This window comes from Salmo trutta, chromosome 20 (genome assembly GCF_901001165.1).
Source record: "Salmo trutta chromosome 20, fSalTru1.1, whole genome shotgun sequence".
NCBI lineage: Eukaryota > Metazoa > Chordata > Actinopteri > Salmoniformes > Salmonidae > Salmo > Salmo trutta.
The window spans coordinates 49,829,603-49,849,428 of NC_042976.1; the positions used below are offsets into that span (position 1 = coordinate 49,829,603).

The 19,826-nt window shown below is 44.1% G+C and overlaps 1 protein-coding gene across 5 annotated transcripts in view; it reads left to right on the forward strand.

Annotated features, from left to right (window-relative positions):
* LOC115156213 (melanophilin) overlaps positions 1 to 19,826 on the forward strand; it is a 158,227-nt gene that overhangs the window by 107,086 nt on the left and 31,315 nt on the right. For all 5 annotated transcript variants that reach the window (XM_029703596.1, XM_029703594.1, XM_029703599.1 and 2 more), the window contains one exon: positions 17,935 to 18,018. In XM_029703596.1, the coding sequence (XP_029559456.1) occupies positions 17,935 to 18,018 (84 nt within the window). The remainder of the gene's footprint in view (positions 1 to 17,934; positions 18,019 to 19,826) is intronic.

Below are 19,826 nucleotides of genomic sequence, written 5' to 3' on the forward strand. Positions count from 1 at the left end.
GTGGAGTGGCGTTTCGCAGGCGGTTCGTACGGGCAGTTATACAGGACAGTTCGTAGCTGTTTCTCAGGAGCCTGGTGGTGCAGTTACCTCCTTTTTGGAGGGAGCTGTTCTTTCAGTGGATGGTCAAGAGTGTGCATGTCCTTCACTAGGTGCACTGCTGCCTGCCACTCGCATGCTCTGCAGTGATGGGAGCTGTGGTTGGACTGCTCCACCTCTGGAGATGATCCTCAAGGCCCTCCTCTGCACCCTGTCTAGTTGGGCTTGCTGCTTTTTACTGCATCCAACTAACCGCACTCCACTGTATTCCAGACAAAGCCTGACCAGTGTAGTAAAGACTGTGACTAGATCTTCAGTGGGTAGGCCATTTCTGGCAAGAACAGGCGTTTTGAGGCCTTCCTCACTGACTGCTCCACATGTGTGTCACCACTGAGGTTAGAGTCTGGATGAAAAGCAAGATACTTAGTTGTAGTTACCACTGGTACTAAAAAAGTAAGAGATAAGAGTCAATGTGGCAATGTGCGGGGGGCACCGGTGTCGAGGTAATTGAGGTAATTATGTAGCTAACAGCTAACACTAGACAATCTTACCTGTTTACATTATCATGCATGATTGACGCGTCTCCCTGTCAGGATTGCCATACCACAGTTTCCCTTAGTTTGAAGATGTAATCCGGAGACAAGTGTTTTATCCATCTCTTTAGCTATCATACTCTAATTCCACTGATTTCAAAACTTGATCCTCCAGAAAGTGGTGAGCAACACTTATGCAGCTCCACTACACAATACATATTTTTAAAAACAGCGTTCAACAGGATTACCAACACAGACTGATGAGCTCAAATAGACAGAAGGCTTCTATATGGCAGACCAATCCTCTCTCCTCTCTCGGCATGTCCAGCCCACTCATTATCTCAGCCAATCATGACTAGTTGGAAGGTTGCGCTCTTTTTCTGTTTTTCTGTTCACATGTTTAAGAAGGAATTTCTGCCAAAAACCGCATTTTGATTAAAAAAAAAAAGTTTTTACATGCAAACGGTTCTCCTGTGAAGTCGTGACTTGCGACATATGCCTAGTTTCCTGAATCAGGTTTAAAATGTTATGGGATGCATTTTCTCCATTGCTTTTAATGGTAGGCCACTCTGGGTGGCCTACGTTATGATCAAATAGCCACAGTAGGCTACATTGCCACTGTTAAAACTGTAACTTAAAACGGGTACAGCCTCAGTGTTCACAGTAAACGTGCGCAGGAAGTGTCTTTTAAGACACTTTGCTGATTGCTTTGCCAACTTTCAGACACCATTTGAAACTCATTTTCTTTTTATTTAGTTGTCAAAGTGACTCATTTGTTAGTTAATTTTTCTGTTGAGCGACAACATCCAGGTTTGTCTTTAGGATACGTAACAAATTAGGGGCTCGTCCGGGATCTTTTTCCCCAGGATTATAGCAGTTGCAGGATTGTTGTACAGTTTCTGTCACTGACAAACAATGTAGGTGTTATAAGATTGATGAAATCAGTTTGAAAGTTGCATAAGCAAATAGCCCTTTGGGTGGCCATAGTGCTATTTGCAGCACTGGAGGATGTTCAGGAGTCTGTTTCAGTTCGAATGAGCTTGTTTGGACATTATGTCAGAGGTCTATTGGAGCACGTTAGCACTTTTCAATACAGATTGAACCGCTCCTTTGGTTTGCAAGTGATAGTATGGAAAAGATGCAAACGAAAATGAAAGTCCTGTATGATCAAATGGCCCGAAGTCGCACTTTTGTTGCCTGTTCTGGGGCAAGCTGGCTTTTCAGGCTCATACCCCATAGAGAGAACAGTTCCGTAAATTGCCGAAAGACTGTCGCAAAGGAACAGGCATGTCTTTTTGGTGGGGTGCTTCTCAAGAGGTCAAGAATTAAAGACACTCATACTGCTCTAGCAGTTCAAGAATTGCCTTCAAGAAAGAGTTGCTACCTACATTAATGAGCACAGTTCTCGCAGATGAATTTGTGTTGACACATAAAACTACCTTCACAAGCAGTACTTATTATCCCTACACAAAAAACTATCCAGATAAGTCACCTCAAACTACATGTTTTCAGCAGTCTTTTTCCCCAGTGCCCAAAGACAGGGATAGGCAGAAAACTGGTTCTTCGTATCATGATGTGGTAGAATTTAGTGCCACCTGGCCAGAACACCTTCAGGACATTATGGAGCCTGTTTGAACTATTTGCATCTGCCAACTTGACAGTTAATCTGTCAAAGAGTGAAATACTAAGGAAAAGTGGTGGGCCAAGGAAAAGTTGACCAGTCATGGCAAAAGTGGAGGCCATCAATAACCTTCCTGTGCCAACTTCTCGCCAGGAACTGTGCCGATTCTTGGAGATGGCTGGCTACTACCAGGCATTTTGAAAGAACTTTGCCCAGGCTGTTTCCCGCTTATGGATTTGACCAGTCCCAAAGTCACTTTTCTTTGGAGCTCAGACTGTCAAGCTGTGTTTTAGAAGACAAAGGCCATTTTAGTCTCCCCACTGGTGCTTGCTGGTCCAGATGGCCGTTCTCCATTTTCTTTGTACACATGCCAGTAATTAAGGAGAAGGTACTATGTTTCTACAGCAAGACAGTGATATTGAGCATCCTGTGGGGTACTTTTCAAAGAAGTTAGCCTCCTATCAAAAACACTACTCCACCATCGAGAAAGAAGTGTTCCCTTTGATCCTGGCTCTTCAGTACTTTGAGTTTTGTGTCGGCTTCTACTCTGCTAGTTGTCTGTACTGATCACAATCCTCTCTTATTCATGCAAAAGACTAGTTCCACAAAACTCTGACTCCTTTCACTGGAGTCTGATGTTGCAGGAGTTTCCCCTTGAAGTTCGACGTGTCCGTGGTAAGGACAACTTGTTCTTTCGAGGGTGGGCAGTCAATATGATTTTTGTGTTCTGTGTTTAGCCAGTAAGTAGACCTGGTGCACATTTTGGTTTGGCTGCATGTTTTCCCGTATTGTAGATGTAAGTTTTGATTTGGATTGGTTCGTCCGAGGGAATAAGTATAATAGAAAAATGTAAAATGTTTAAAAAAGTTTTGTATTGGGTTTTCTTTCTGTTGGTTGTGAGAATTTCTTGTGTTGGGGTTTGCACAACCACAACTTGTACAGCCTCAGGTTCCCTCGAAATCAGACCTTCTCCACCTGTATCTCCCTGAGAAATATATGTTTGTGTGATGTTAACGTACTGAATTTTATAGCTAGATTCATTCTTTGGAGTGGTCCTGGGCTGAAAATGCTGCAACCACCTAGGTAGTTAGCATTATCTACAAATGAAACACACTATCATGTCAACAATATGCATATTTAGTTTTAGCTAGCTAACATTAGCTAGTTGAAATAAAGCATTGGGCATCTTGTGGGGTTTATGCAGTGTAGCTACATGATGCTATCGTTGGATTCATTTGAATACAAAACAGTCAGAATACAGAAGATGTTACCTAGCTAAGTAGACTTGTTAGCTAGCTTGAACATTGAACACACTAAGGTTAGCAACTAACGTAGCTAGCAGGCTAAAAACGGAACTGTGGCCATTTTGGCGTCACTCTTCCACCTTTCAAAAATCCAATGTTTATCCGGTTTATGTATAGTTCATGAGCAGTCATTCTCGTTTCTTTTTCTCTTTTGGGGTCGAGTTGATTCAGATCCAAGAACAGAGAATGATGCTTGTTGACTTCGTCTGCTCTGTTTATTTCTGGTGGCTGTAACTTAAGGTTGCAAGTGACTTTCACTTCCTTTCCAGCAGGGTCATTCGAGTGCCCAAGAACACTAAGGTAACCTGCCTAAATGACTACTGACCTGTAGCACTCATGTCTGTAGCCATGAAATGCTTTGAAAGGCTGGTCATGGCTCATATCAACACCATTATCCCAGAAATTCTAGACCCACTCCAATTTGCATACCGCCTCAAAAGATCCACAGATGATGTAATCTCTTTTTTACTCCACACTGCCCTTTCCCACCTGGACAAAAGGAACAGCTATGTGAGAATGCTATTCATTGACTACAGCTCAGCATTCAACACCATAGTGCCCTCAAAGCTCATCACTTAGCTAAGGACCCTGGGACTAAACATCTCCCTCCACAACTGGATCCTGGACTTCCTGACGGGCTGCCCCCAGGTGGTAAGGGTAGGTAACAACACATCCCCCACGCTGATCCTCAACACGGGGGCCATTCAGGGGTGCGTGCTTAGTCCCCTCCTGTATTCCTTGTTCACCCAGGCACGACTCCAACACCATCATTAAGTTTGCCGATGACACAACAGTGGTAGTCCTGATCACCGACAACGATGAGACAGCCTATAGGGAGGAGGTCAGAGACCTGACCGTGTGATATAAGGACAACAACCTCTCCCTCAAAGTGATCAAGACAAAGCAGATGATTGTGGACTACAAGAAAAGGAGGACCAAGCACACCCCCATTCTCATCAACGGGGCTGTAGTGGAGCAGGTGGAGAGCTTCAAGTTCCTTGGCGTCCACATCACCAACAAACTAACATGGTCCAAGCACACCAAGACAGTCGTGAAGAGGGCACGACAAAACCTATTCCCCCTCAGGAGACTGAAAAGATTTGGCATGGGTCCTCAGATCCTCAAAAGGTTTTACAGCTGCACCATCGAGAGCATTCTCACTGGTTGCATCACTTCCTGTTATGGCAACTGCTCAGCCTCTGACCGCAAGGCACTACGAAGGGTAGTGCGTACGACCCAGTACATCATTGGGGCTAAGCTTCCTGCCATTCAGGAACTCTATACCAGGCGGTGTCAGAGGAAGGCCCTAAAAATTGTCAAAGACTCCAGCCACCCTAGTTATAGACTGTTCTCTCTGGTACCGCACGGCAAGTGGTACCGGAGCACCAAGTCTAAGTCCAAGAGGCTTCTAAACAGCTTCTATCCATCCCCAAGCCATAAGACTGCTGAACATCTAATCAAATGACTACCCAGACTATTTGCATTGTGTCCCCCCCTTCTACTCTGCTGCTACTCTCTGTTATTATCTATGCATAGTCACTTTAATAACTCTACCTACATGTACATATTACCTCAAATACTTCGACACCGGTGCCCCTGCACATTGACTCTGTACCAGTACCCCCTGTATATAGCCACGCTATTGTTATTTACTACTGCTCTTTAATTAGAAGTTTGTTTGTTATTCTTTTTTGGTATATTCTTTAAAACTGCATTGTTGGTTAAGGGCTTGTAAGTAAGCAGTTCACTGTAAGATCTACACCTTTTGTATTCTGCGCATGTGACAAATACAATTTGATTTGATTTAGCGCAAAGACACACCTTGCCCAGAAGGTCAGCCCAAAGCAGCTCAGGGCTCAACCCCCTTGTTTTCGTTGAAAGTGAAAACACTACACAATAAGTGGGGCGGCATAGGTTCGCCCACGACATGCGGATTTCATTTGGAAAGGAGATGTTGGGAGAGCTACACCTCACATTAGCTGAGTTGCGAGTTACAGCTCTTTCACTTTACGTAGCCAAACAAAGCCTGAATCTGGCCTTTACCCCTGTTTAGTTGGTCTGTATTCATAGTTTGTTCTTTCTTACTCACTATCCTCCGTTCATGTGGGTTTTTCCTTTAGTTTGTCTTTTCTAAAGCAAATCTGGTGGGCATCCATGGTGGGTGTCAAAGTGACTCCTTTGTTAGTTCTCTTTTCTGTTGAGCGACGACATTTAGGTTTGTCTTTAGAGAACGTAACAGTTCTTACTGAGGCATTTGAAAAACTCCATGGTCTTTGTTGTTGAATCTGTGCTTGAAATACACTATTCGACTGAGTGACCTTAACATTTTCTTTTCACTTTGACATTATGGAGTATTTTGTGTAGATCAATGACCAAAAACAAAAATCTATGAAATCCATTTCGTTCCCACTTTTAATGCAACAAAATGTGACAGAATCCAAGGGAGGTGAATACTTATGATAGGCACTGTACATGTACAATTATTGACATGGTCATGTTTACGTCCGTCAATCAAGCAAAAATACTCTACTAATTAGTTGGTGTTAAGTCCTGACCATTGAGTGCTCTTATTTTCTATGGTAGAGTAGGTCAGGGCGTGACTGGGGGGTTTATTCTAGTTTAATTTTTCTATGTTGTTTGGTTCTAGTTTCTGTTTTTCTATGTTTTTTTGGATGATCCCCAATTAGAGGCAGCTGGTCATCGTTATCTCTAATTGGGGATCATATTTAAGTAGTTGTTTTTCCCACCTTTGTTTTGTGGGAGATTATTTTGAGTTAGTGCATGTTGCACCTCTTCGTCACGGTTTGTTGTTTTGTTTATTAGTTTATTGTTTGTCTTACTAAGTTTCACATTCAAATAAAGATGTGGAACGATATTTACACTGCGCCTTGGTCCGTTCCTACAAACACACGTAACAGTTGGTCAGTTTACCAATCAATCAATCAATCAATCAATGTCCTCTCCACAACATAAATATAGCTTATTTTACTACTTGTATCGAGTTATTTATCAGAAGATAGGAGACATAACACAACATGTCTTTTTTAAATAAACATTTTAGCAAATATCAATGTTTCCCGAAACGATCAGATCATCTATCACTGAGGAGTAGAGGAGATAAGGCCAAAGAAAACAACAAAACAAAAAGGCATTAAGACAGTAGTCTGTCGCAATATCAAAGAGCTTTATCTTCTCAATCCCAGCTGTTCTCTCTCATTCCCATCTTAGAAAATATTGAGATATCCTGTGTCATGCTAAATTAGTCTCACAGCTGGGCAACACTAGGGAAGTTAGGGAGATGTTGAATAGAAGAGAGCAGCGCAGTCAAACACAGAGGAGACAGCAGAGCAACATGTGTTTGTCAGAGATCAAAAGAATCCATGACATCAATCTATGCATCAGTCTCCAAACTCTTATCGGCAGCCAATGGCAAGCCTTTCTCAGTGTCTATGTGAAATCATCATCCCTAACTACAACGTTTTCAGACAAGATAGAACGACCAAAGGGGGCGGTGTTGCAATCTACTGCAGAGATAGCCTGCAGAGTTCTGTCCTGCTATCCAGGTCTGTACCCAAACAATTTGAACTTCTACTTCTAAAAATCCATCTCTCCAAAAACAAGTCTCTCACCGTTGCCGCCTGCTATAGACCCCCTTCGGCCCCTAGCTGTGCTCTGGACACCATATGTGAACTGATTGCCCCCCATCTATCTTCAGAGCTCGTGCTACTAGGCGACTTAAACTGGGACATGCTTAACACCCCAGCCATTCTACAATCCAAGCTTGATGCCCTCAATCTCACACAAATTATTAATGAACCCACCAGGTACAACCCCAAAGCCGCAAACTCTGGCACCCTCATAGATATCATCCTAACCAATGTGCCCTCTAATTACACCTCTGCTGTTTTCAACCAAGATCTCAGCGATCACTGCCTCATTGCCTGCACCCGTAATGGGTCAGCGGTCAAACGACCTCCACTCATCACTGTCAAACGCTCCCTGAAACATTTCAACGAGCAAGCCTTTCTAATCGACCTGGCCCTGGTATCCTGGAAGGATATTGACCTCATCCCGTCAGTAGAGGATGCCTGGTTATATTTTAAAAATGCCTTCCTCTCCATCTTAAATAAGCATGCCCCTTTCAAGAAATTTAGAACCAGGAACAGATATAGCCCTTGGTTCTCCCCAGACCTGACTGCCCTTAACCAACACAAAAATATCCTGTGGCGTTCTGCATTAGCATCGAACTGCCCCCGCGATATGCAACTTTTTAGGGAAGTTAGAAACCAATACACACAGGCAGTTAGAAACGCCAAGGCTAGCTTTTTCAAACATAAATTTGCTTCGTGCAACTCCAACTCTAAAAAGTTCTGGGACATTGTAAAGTCCATGGAGAATAAGAACACCTCCCAACTGCCCACTGCACTGAGGATAGGAAACTCTGTCACCACCGATAAGCCCACTATAATTGAGAATTTCAATAAGCATTTTTCTACGGCTGGCCATGCTTTCCACCTAACTACCCCTACTGCATTCAACTGCACTGCACCCCCCACAGCTACTCGCCCAAACCTCCCCCATTTCTCCTTCTCCCAAATCCATTCAGCTGATGTTCTGAAAGAGCTGCAAAATCTGGACCCCTACAAATCAGCTGGGCTTGACAATCTGGACCCTTTCTTTCTAAAATTATCTGCCGAAATTATTGCAACCCCTATTACTAGCCTGTTCAACCTCTCTTTCGTGTCGTCTGAGATTCCCATAGATTGGAAAGCAGCTGCTGTCATCCCCCTCTTCAAAGGAGGTGACACTCTTGACCCAAATTGCTACAGACCTATATCCATCCTACCCTGCCTTTCTAAGGTCTTCGAAAGCCAAGTCAACAAACAGATTACCGACTATTTCGAATCCCACCGCACCCTCTCCGCTATGCAAGCTGGTTTCAGAGCTGGTCATGGGTGCACCTCAGCCACGCTCAAGGTCCTAAACGACATCGTAACCGCCATCGATAAGAAACAATACTGTGCTGCCGTATTCATTGACCTGGCCAAAGCTTTTGACTCTGTTAATCACCACATCCTCATCGGCAGACTTAGTAGCCTTGGTTTCTCAAACGATTGCGTCGCCTGGTTCACCAACTACTTCTCTGACAGAGTTCAGTGTGTCAAATCGGAGGGCCTACTGTCTGGACCTCTGGCAGTCTCTATGGGGGTACCACAGGGTTCAATTCTTGGGCCAACTCTTTTCTCTGTATACATAAATGATGTCGCTCTTGCTGCTTGTGAATCTCTGATCCACCTCTACGCAGACGACACCATTCTGTATACTTCTGGCCCTTCTTTGGACACTGTGTTAACAACCCTCCAGACGAGCTTCAATGCCATTCAACTCTCCTTCCGTGGTCTCCAACTGCTCCTAAACACAAGTAAAACTAAATGCATGCTCTTCAACCGATCGCTGCCTGCACCTGCCCGCCCATCCAGCATAACTTCTCTGGACGGTTCTAACTTAGAATTTGTGGACAACTACAAATACCTAGGTGTCTGGTTAGACTGTAAACTCTCCTTCCAGACTCACATCAATCATCTCCAATCCAAAGTGAAATCTAGAATTGGCTTCCTATTTCGCAACAAAGCATCCTTCACTCATGCTGCCAAACATACCCTCGTAAAACTGACCATCCTACCAATCCTCGACTTCGGCGATGTCATTTACAAAATAGCCTCCAATACCCTACTCAACAAGCTGGATGCAGTCTATCACAGTGCCATCCGTTTTGTCACCAAAGCCCCATATACAACCCACCACTGCGATCTGTATGCTCTCGTTGGCTGGCCTTCACTTCATAATCGTCGCCAAACACATTGGCTCCAGGTCATCTACAAGACCCTGCTAGGTAAAGTCCCCCCTTATCTCCGCTCACTGGTCACCATAGCAGCACCCACCTGTAGCACGCGCTCCAGCAGGTATATCTCTCTGGTCACCCCTAAAGCCAACTCCTCCTTTGGTCGTCTCTCCTTCCAGTTCTCTGCTGCCAACGACTGGAACGAACTACAAAAATCTCTGAAATTGGAAACACTTATCTCCCTCACTAGCTTTAAGCACCAGCTGTCAGAGCAGCTCACAGATCACTGCACCTGTACATAGCCCATCTATAATTTAGCCCAAACTACTACCTCTTCCCCTACTGTATTTATTTATTTTATTTATTTTGCTCCTTTGCACCATATTATTTATATTTGAACTTTGAACTTTCTTCAAACTACAAATCTACCATTCCAGTGTTTTTCTTGCTATACTTTATTTACTTTGCCACCATGGCATTTTTTTGCTTTTACCTCCCTTATCTCACATCAGTTGCTCACATTGTATATAGTCTTATTTTTTTTTCTACTGTATTATTGACTGTATGTTGTTTACTCCATGTGTAACTCTGTGTTGTTGTATGTTGTCGAACTGCTTTGCTTTATCTTGGCCAGGTCGCAATTGTAAATGAGAACTTGTTCTCAACTTGCCTACCTGGTTAAATAAATAAATAAAGGTGAAAGGTCTATGTTAGCTCATCTGGCATATGATCTGTCTATTGTGTACTGCTAGACTAGGCATTCATTTTGTGTTTTCAAATCAAGAGCTGGATTCAATCAAACTGGTGCTGTAGATACACTAAATATACACAAGAGTATGTGATCACCCCTTCAAATTAGTAGATTTGGCTATTTCAGCCACACCCGTTGCTGACAGCTGTATAAAATCAAACACACAACCATTCAATCTCCATAGACAAATATTGGCAGTAGAATGGCCTTACTGGCAGTAGAATGGCTCAGTGACTTTCAACGTGGCACCATCATAGGATGCCACCTTTCCAACAAGTCAGTTCATCAAATTTCTGCCCTGCTAGAGCTGCCCCGTTCAACTGTAAGTGCTGTTATTGTGAAGTGGAGCAACAACGGGACCGCAGAGTGCTGAAGCGCGTAGCACGTAAAAATCGCCTGTCTTCGGTTACAACACTCACTACCGAGTTCCAAAATGCCTCTGGAAGCAACTTCAGCACAAGAACTGTTCGTCGGGAGCTTCATGAAATGGGCTTCCATGGCCTAGCAGCGCACACAAGTCTAACATCACCATGCGCAATGCCAAGCGTCGGCTGGAGTGGTGTAAAGATTGCCGCAATGGACTCTGGAGCAGTGGAAATGCATTCTCTGGAGTGATGACTCATACTTCACCATCTGGCAGTCCGACGGGCGAATCTGGGTTTGGCGGATGCCAGGAGAATGCTACCTGCCCGAATGCATGGTACCAACTGTAAAGTTTGATGGAGGAGGAATAGTGGTCTGGGGCTGCTTTTAATGGTTCGGGCTAGGCCGCTTAGTTCCAGTGAAGAGAAATCTTAACTCTGCAGCATACAATGACATTCTAGCTGATTCTGTGCTTCCAACTTTGTGAGGAGTATTTCCGTCTGTAATAAAGCTCTTTTGTGGGGGAAAAAAACTAATTCTGATTGGGTGGGCCTGGCTGCCAAGTGGGTTGGCCTATGCACCCTCCATGGCCCACCTATGGCTGCACCCCTGTCAAGTCATGTGAAATCCATAGATTAAAGCCTAATGAATTTATTTCAATTGACTGATTCTCCTTATATGAACTGTAACTCAGTAAAATCTTTGAAATTGTTGCATGTTGCGTTTATATTTTTGTTCAGTATACATAAAATGCAGATAGCGTAACTTTGAAGGGTCAAAATAGCACCCATTCATTCAAATTGAAAGGAATGCAGTTTTGGACCTCTCAATAATTGTGAAAGTGTTTTTCAGAATTTAGTGGTTTGGGTTGGAACCCACTGCTTTAGATACAGTGCCTTCAGAAAGTATTCATACCCCTAGATTAATCCCACATTTTGTTGTGTTACAGCTTGAATTCAATTTTTTATACATTTTTTCTCACCCATCTACACACAATACCCCATAATGACAAAGAGAAACAGGATTTCGAAATGTTTGCTAATTTATTGAAAATTAAATACAGAAATATCACATTTACATAAGTATTCACACCCTTGAGTCAATAAAGGTTAGAATCACCTTTGGCAGCGATTACAGCTGTGAGTCTTTCTGGGTAAGTCTTTAAGAGCTTTGCACACCTGGATTGTATAATATTAGCACATTATTCTTAAAAACATTATTCAAGCTCTGTCAAATTGGTTGTTGATCATTGCTAGACAGTCATTTTCAAATCTTGCCATAGATTTTCAAGCTGATTTTAAGTCAAAACTGTAACTAGGCCTCTCAGGAACATTCAATGTCATTTTGGTAAGCAACTACAGTGTATATTGGACCTTGTGTTTTAGCTTATTGTCCTGCCGAAAGGTTATTTTGGCTCCCAGTGTCTGTTGGAAAGCAGACTGAACCAGCTTTTTCTCTAGGGTTTTGCCTGAACTTAGCACTATAGAAGGATTACTTTATCCTATCCTAGGTATTCCTTAAAGAGGTGGGGTTTCAGGTGTCTCCGGAAGGTGGTGATTGACTCCGCTGTCCTGGCATCGTGAGGGAGCTTGTTCCAGAGCAGCGAACAGTTTTGACTGGGCTGAGCGGGAACTGTGCTTCCGCAGAGGTAGGGAGGCGAGCAGGCCAGAGGTGGATGAACGCAGTGCCCTTCTTTGGGTGTAGGGACTGATCAGAGCCTGAAGGTACGGAGGTGCCGTTCCCCTCACAGCTCCGTAGGCAAGCACCATGGTCTTGTAGCAGATGCAAGCTTCAACTGGAAGCCAGTGGAGTGTGCGGAGGAGCGGGGTGACGTGAGAGAACTTGGGAAGGTTGAACACCTGACGGGCTGCGGCGTTCTGGATGAGTTGTAGGGGTTTAATGGCACAGGCAGGGAGCCCCGCCAACAGCGAGTTGCAGTAATCCAGACAGGAGATGACAAGTGCCTGGATTAGGACCTGTGCCGCTTCCTGTTTGAGGCAGGGTCGTACTCTGCAAATGTTGTAGAGCATGTACCTACAGGATCGGGTCACCGCCTTGATGTTAGCGGAGAATGACAGGGTGTTGTCCAGGGCAACGCCAAGGCTCTTAGCACTCTGGGAGGAGGACACAATGGAGTTGTCAACCGTGATGGCGAGATCATGGAACGGGCAGTCCTTCCCCGGGAGGAAGAGCAGCTCCGTCTTGCCGAGTTTCAGCTTGAGGTGGTGATCTGGCATCCACACTGATATGTCTGCCAGACATGCAGAGATGCGATTCGCCACCTGGTTATCAGAAGGGGGAAAGGAGAAGATTAATTGTTTGTCGTCTGCGTAGCAATGATTGGAGAGACCGTGTGAGGATATGACAGAGCCAAGTGACTTGGTGTATAGCGAGAATAGGAGAGGGCCTAGAACTGAGCCCTGGGAGACACCAGTGGTGAGAACACGTGGTGCGGAGACGGATTCTTGCCACGCCACCTGGTAGGAGCGAACTGTCAGGTAGGACGCAATCCAAGATTGAGCCGCGCCAGACATGCCCAACTCGGAGAGGGTGGAGAGGAGGATCTGATGGTTCACAGTATCAAAGGCAGCATATAGGTCTAGAAGGATGAGAGCAGAGGAGAGAGAGTTAGCTTTAGCAGTGTGGAGAGCCTCCGTGACACAGAGAAGAGCAGTCTCAGTTGAATGACCAGTCTTGAAACCTGACTGTTTTGGATCAAGAAGGTAATTCTGAGAGAGATAGCAAGAGAGCTGGCCAAGGATGGCACGCTCAAGAGTTTTGGAGAGAAAAGAAAGAAGGGATACTGGTCTGTAGTTGTTGACATCAGAGGGATCGAGTGTAGGTTTTTTGAGAAGGGGTGCAACTCTCGCTCTCTTGAAGACGGAAGGGACGTAGCCAGCGGTCAAGGATGAGTTGATGAGCGAGGTGAGGTAAGGGAGAAGGTTTCCGGAAATGGTCTGGAGAAGAGAGGAGGGGATAGGGTCAAGCATGCAGGTTGTTGGGCGGCCGGCCGTCACAAGTCGCAAGATTTCATCTGGAGAGAGAGGGGAGAAAGAGGTCAAAGCATAGGGTAGAGCAACGTGAGCAGGACCAGCAGTGTCGTTTGACTTAACAAACGAGGATCGAATGTCGTCAACCTTCTTTTCAAAATGGTTGACAAAGTCATCCGCAGAGAGGGGGGAGGAGAAGGTGGCAAAGAGCTTCCTAGGGTTAGAGGCAAATGCTTGGAATTTAGAGTGGTAGAAAGGGGCTTTAGCAGCAGAAACAGAGGAAGAAAATGTAGAGAGGAGGGAGTGAAAAGATGCCAGGTCCGCAGGGAGGCTAGTTTTCCTCCATTTCTGCTCGGCTGCCCGGGGCCCTGTTCTGTGAGCTCGCAATGAGTCGTCAAGCCATGGAGCAGGAGGGGAGGACCGAGCCGGCCGGGAGGATAGGGGACATAGAGAGTCAAAGGATGCAGAAAGGGAGGAGAGGAGGGTTGAGGAAACAGAATCAGGAGATTGGTTGGAGATGGATTGAGCAGAGTGAAGAGATGATAGGATGGAAGAGGAGAGAGTAGCAGGAGAGAGAGAACGAAGGTTGCGACAGCGCAATACCATCTGAGTAGGGGCAGAGTGAGTAGTGTTGGAGGAGAGCGAGAGGGAAAAGGATACAAGGTAGTGGTCGGAGACTTGGAGGGGAGTTGCAGTGAGATTAGTAGAAGAACAGCATCTAGTAAAGATGAGGTCAAGCGTATTGCCTGCCTTATGAGTAGGGGGGACGGTGAGAGGGTGAGGTCAAAAGAGAAGAGTAGTGGAAAGAAGTAGGCAGAGAGAAATGAGTCAAAGATAGACGTAGGGAGTTTAAAGTCACCCAGAGCTGTGAGGGGTGAGCCATCCTCAGGAAAATAACTTATCAAGGCCTCAAGCTCATTAATGAACTCTCCAAGGGAACCTGGAGGGCGATAAATGATAAGGATGTTAAGCTTGAATGGGCTAGTGACTGTGACAGCATGGAATTCAAATGAGGAGATAGACAGATGGGTCAGGGGAGAAAGAGGGAATGTCCACTTGGGAGAGATGAGGATTCCAGTGCCACCACCCCGCTGACCAGATGCCTCAGGGTATGCGAGAACACGTGGTCAGACGAGGAGAGAGCAGTAGGAGTAGCAGTGTTTTCTGTGGTAATCCATGTTTCCGTCAGCGCGAAGAAGTCGAGGGACTGGAGGGTAGCATAGGCTGAGATGAACTCTGCCTTGTTGGCCGCAGACCGGCAGTTCCAGAGGCTGCCGGAGACCTGGAACTCCACGTGGGTCGTGCGCGCTGGGACCACCACGTTAGAGTGGCAGCGGCCACGCGGTGTGAGGCGTTTGTGTGGCCTGTGCAGAGAGGAGAGAACAGGGATAGACAGACACATAGTTGACAGGCTACAGGAGAGGCTACGCTAATGCAAAGGAGATTGGAATGAAAATTAACTAAACAACTGGGGAAGCGAGAGCGCGGGGCCTCCCTCAGTAACCATTCACTGAAACACTCATATAACTTTTCCAACTTCCACTTTAGAAATATAATTGATGTAAACTACAGTGGTTCAATGTTTCCAGGAATAGGCTCAAACTTAGTTTATTCAGCTAGATAACTTGGTACAGTATTCTTCCGTGAATCCCACCCAGTGCACCGTGTCCTATGACGCCGTAGCTAACTAGCATGCTAGCATCCAATAACACACGGTTAGCACAAATACACAATGTTAGCACCAATACTTGGTTACAACAAACTACCAATGGATCATTCGTGTCCGTGTCTAGTACCTTTCATAACGCAGAAGTGATTAAACGTTGACCAGCTAACACAAAATCAGTCCTGCTAGCTATACAAGTGGACTACACATCTCGAAAGTTCAGAAAGTTAAGTGTAATTAATAACTTCACCATGCTCAAAGGGATATTCAATGCATGCTTTATATATATATATATATATATATATATATATATATATATATATATATATATATATATATACTGCTCAAAAAAATAAAGGGAACACTTAAACAACACAATGTAATGTCCAAGTCAATCACACTTCTGTGAAATCAAACTGTCCACTTAGGAAGCAACACTGATTGACAATAAATTGCACGTGCTGTTGTGCAAATGGAATAGACAACAGGTGGAAAATCCTATGCTTCCTGGCTGATGTTTTGGTCACTTTTGAATGCTGGCGGTGCTTTCACTCTAGTTTTAGCATGAGACGGAGTCTACAACCTACACAAGTAGCTCAGGTAGTGCAGCTTATCCAGGATGGCACATCAATGCGAGCTGTGGCAAGAAGGTTTGCTGTGTCTGTCAGCGTAGTCAGCGTAGTGTCCAGAGCATGGAGAAGCACTGCCAGAGCCCTGCAAAATGACCTCCAGCAGGCCACAAATGTGCATGTGTCTGCTCAAACGGTCAGAAACAGACTCCATGAGGGTGGTATGAGGGCCCGACGTCCACAGGTGGGGGTTGTGCTTACAGCCCAACACCGTGCAGGACGTTTGGCATTTGCCAGAGAACACCAAGATTGGCAAATTCGCCACTGGCGCCCTGTGCTCTTCACAGATGAAAGCAGGTTCACACTGAGCACGTGACAGACGTGACAGAGTCTGGAGACGCCGTGGAGAACGTTCTGCTGCCTGCAACATCCTCCAGCATGACCGGTTTGGCGGTGGGTTAGTCATGGTGTGGGGGGCCGCACAGCCCTCCATGTGCTCGCCAGAGGTAGCCTGACTGCCATTAGGTACCGAGATGAGATCCTCAGACCCCTTGTGAGACCATATGCTGGTGCGGTTGGCCCTGGGTTCCTCCTAATGCAAGACAATGCTAGACCTCATGTGGCTGGAGTGTGTCAGCAGTTCCTGCAAGAGGAAGGAATTGATGCTATGGACTGGCCCGCCCGTTCCCCAGACCTGAATCCAATTGAGCACATCTGGGACATCATGTCTCGCTCCATCCACTAACGCCACGTTGCACCACAGACTGTCAAGGAGTTGGCGGATGCTTTAGTCCAGGTCTGGGAGGAGATCCCTCAGGAGACCATCCGCCACCTCTTCAGGAGCATGCCCAGGCGTTGTAGGGAGGTCATACAGGCACGTGGAGCCCACACACACAACTGAGCCTCATTTTGACTTGTTTTAAGGACATTACATCAAAGTTGGATCAGCCTGTAGTGTGGTTTTCCACTTTAATTTTGAGTGTGACTCCAAATCCAGACCTCCATGGGTTGATAAATTGGATTTCCATTGATTATTTTTGTGTGATTTTGTTGTCAGCACATAAAAGTATTTAATAAGATTATTTATTTCATTCAGATCTAGGATGTGTTGTTTAAGTGTTCCCTTTATTTTTTGAGCAGTTTATATATTTATATACACACACAGTACCAGTGTACTGTGTGTGTATATATATATACACACACAGTACCAGTCAAAGTTATTTACTATTTTCTACATTGTATAATAATAGTGAAGACATCAAAACTATGAAATAACACAAACTGTTAAAATCCAAATATATTTCAGATTATTCAAAGTAGCCACTCTTTGCTTTTAAGACAGCTTTGCACACTCTTGGCATTTTCTCAATAGCTGCCTTTTTTTGCGAGCCATTGGAAAACCTCCCTGGTCTTTGTGGTTGAATCTCTGTATGAAATTCACTGCTTGACTGAGGGACCTAACATATAATTGTATGCATTGCGTACAGAGATGAGGTAGGTAGTCATTAAAAAATAATGTGTAACATTATTATTGCCCACAGAGTGAGGCAATGCAACTTATGTGATTTGTAAAGCACATTTTTATTCCTGAACTTATTTAGGCTTGCCGTACAAAAGGGGTTGAATACTCATTGACTGAAGACATTTCAGCTTTTCAATTTCTATTAATTTGTACAAATTTCAAAGAACATAATTCTACTTTGACATTATGGGGTATTGTGTGTAGGCCAGTGACACAAAATCTAAATGTAATCAATTTTTAATTCAGGCTGTAACAACAAAATGTGGAATAAGTCAAGGGGTGCTGTATGTTCTAGTATCATAGATTCAAGATTACTGGTATTTGAGACAATAGTCTCTGTTCCCTTGTTCACAACTGGATTGGTGCATTAAGCTCAAGCTCAGCATGTTTGGAATGACCCAAAACTCATGGCTGAAGTTTGCTTTAATTTTATACACAGTGAAGATTTTTACTCTTCAACACATACCATACAGTCACAATGTGCGGCAGCGTAGCCTAGTGGTTAGAGCGTTGGACTAGTAACCAAAAGGTTGCAAGTTTGAATCCCCGAGCTGACAAGGTACAAATCTGTCGTTCTGCCCCTGAACAAGGCAGTTAACCTACTGTTCCTAGGCCGTCATTGAAAATAAGAATTTGTTCTTAACTGACTTGCCTAGTAAAATAAATTTAAAAAAATGGTGTTTTGTCTCTCCTTTCCTCCCTTTCCTTGTCTCTGTGTGTGTCTCTCTCTGCTGTAGATAACTGAGCTGAACAGACGCATGTCGGTCATTGAGAAACTACTGAACCGCCTGGAGCAGAAAGTGACATCCCCCTATGACCAGGTAAAGGGCCTTACCCCTAGAGACTGTACAAAGAACAGAATGTTTGGGACAGTGCTCTCTACACCCGTCTGTTGTAAAGCTCTATGTTTTTCACTGTTATTTGTATGCTCAAAAGCTCTTTTGTCTCATAAATGTTATACCTGAAAGCAGGTTTTCACTCTAACCCTTTGTTAATGAGAGAAGAGAAGCCATACACACTAAAATCTCATGATTAATGATTTGTCATGCAAGTCTGAGATCATTTTTGCATCGACACTTCCGAGACCTCGTGTCCAAGCCGTCAGGTGCCAGGGGAAAACCAGCAGACCTTTGAAAATGTGTATTACGTTAAATTTAAAACACTTCACTATAAACAAGGCAGGCTTCGAGCTTGATTGCTCATTCTTTTCTGCTTCCAAAACGAATCAGCTCGACATTAACGAATCATGCTTTGCCTTTTTGTGGCTATTGCGCTATTACATTAATTATCTTTCAGTAAACATTTTTGTGAAAGCAGGATCTGCAAAGCATCTGTAAAGCAACTCCCGTACAAAGTCAAGAAAACATTTGGACATTTGAAAAATGTTGGCTTCTGGTTACACAACTACAGAATATTATTCATCCCTATAAACATCTGTCAAGAATTGTTTGTAAAATGATAAATCTGCAGTAGGCCTGTGTTTATGTAGTTATTACAGTAGTTGTCTTTATCTGTTCAGCAACCCTCTGATAAATTGAATTTTCCTTGACTGAAGAAAAGGCAAAAATATTTGATAGGATTTATTTAAGACTTTTAGTTTGTACTGTTGTTATGGTAATAGTGTCTTCAGCTTTAAAAGCAGGATTTTATTGTATTAATAAAGGGGGTTCATACAGTAAGTTTGTGTAGTCCATTGCTCTGTCAGACTGGATTACATTTAATTACTTTTGTGTCTCTGCTTCTATTTCTATTATTGAATGATTTGCCATGCTCAACTCTAAACAGAAATATATAGATGCGTTTTTGACTGGTTTAGCAAGTAATACATCTTCAAACAAGGCAACAGTAAAACCATGTCGTGCCCCACGAATGATGCAGCGCCCAAGGACTTTGTTTTGAGAGAAAAAAACAGCTAAAGGCAAAAAACATAGAAATATAATCCATAGATGACAGTTCGCATTCTAGTCAGGACTGCCAGCCATTGCTAGTGTACCCATGAGTTTAACAGTCACATTGCGGGAGTAAGAGGTTCCAAAAGCCTTCTATGGCCACAACGCAACAAGCTGTATATTTGGCACGATGCTGCCCAAACTGTTGCCTTTCCGACTGTAGGCATGCCAGTAACTGCCAAAATAAAATAAAAACACTTGAGTAAATGAGGGATACAAAGTATATGTTATGGTGTGGGGTGCATTTTCCTGGCATGGTTTAGGTCCACTTGTACAATCTATGCCAAGAATCTACCCCAAAATCTATCCCCAAATAAATTTAATTCAAAGGCGCATTGAAGCTGTTCTGGCAGGAGAGGGACCTACGTACCGAATTTCACGACTTTAGGTCAAACGGGTGAGAGGCATGACCTTTCAAAGTTAGCATATTCAATCGCTTGTTATTGCGCCACCATCTGGCCAATCAGTGTAATTTTGTAAATGCCGGATCTCTATGGCCAGACGCATCCTTCACCCAAGTGCCGTCAAAATTGGTCAGTGCTGTCTGAGATATCACGTGTGACGAACGTACTAACAGACGGAGATAGGTCCTCAGATCCAATAATAAAGAGGGTCATAAATGCTTTTTTTTTCATAACATAATAAACATTATGCCATTGTGTAATGAAATGAAACAAACA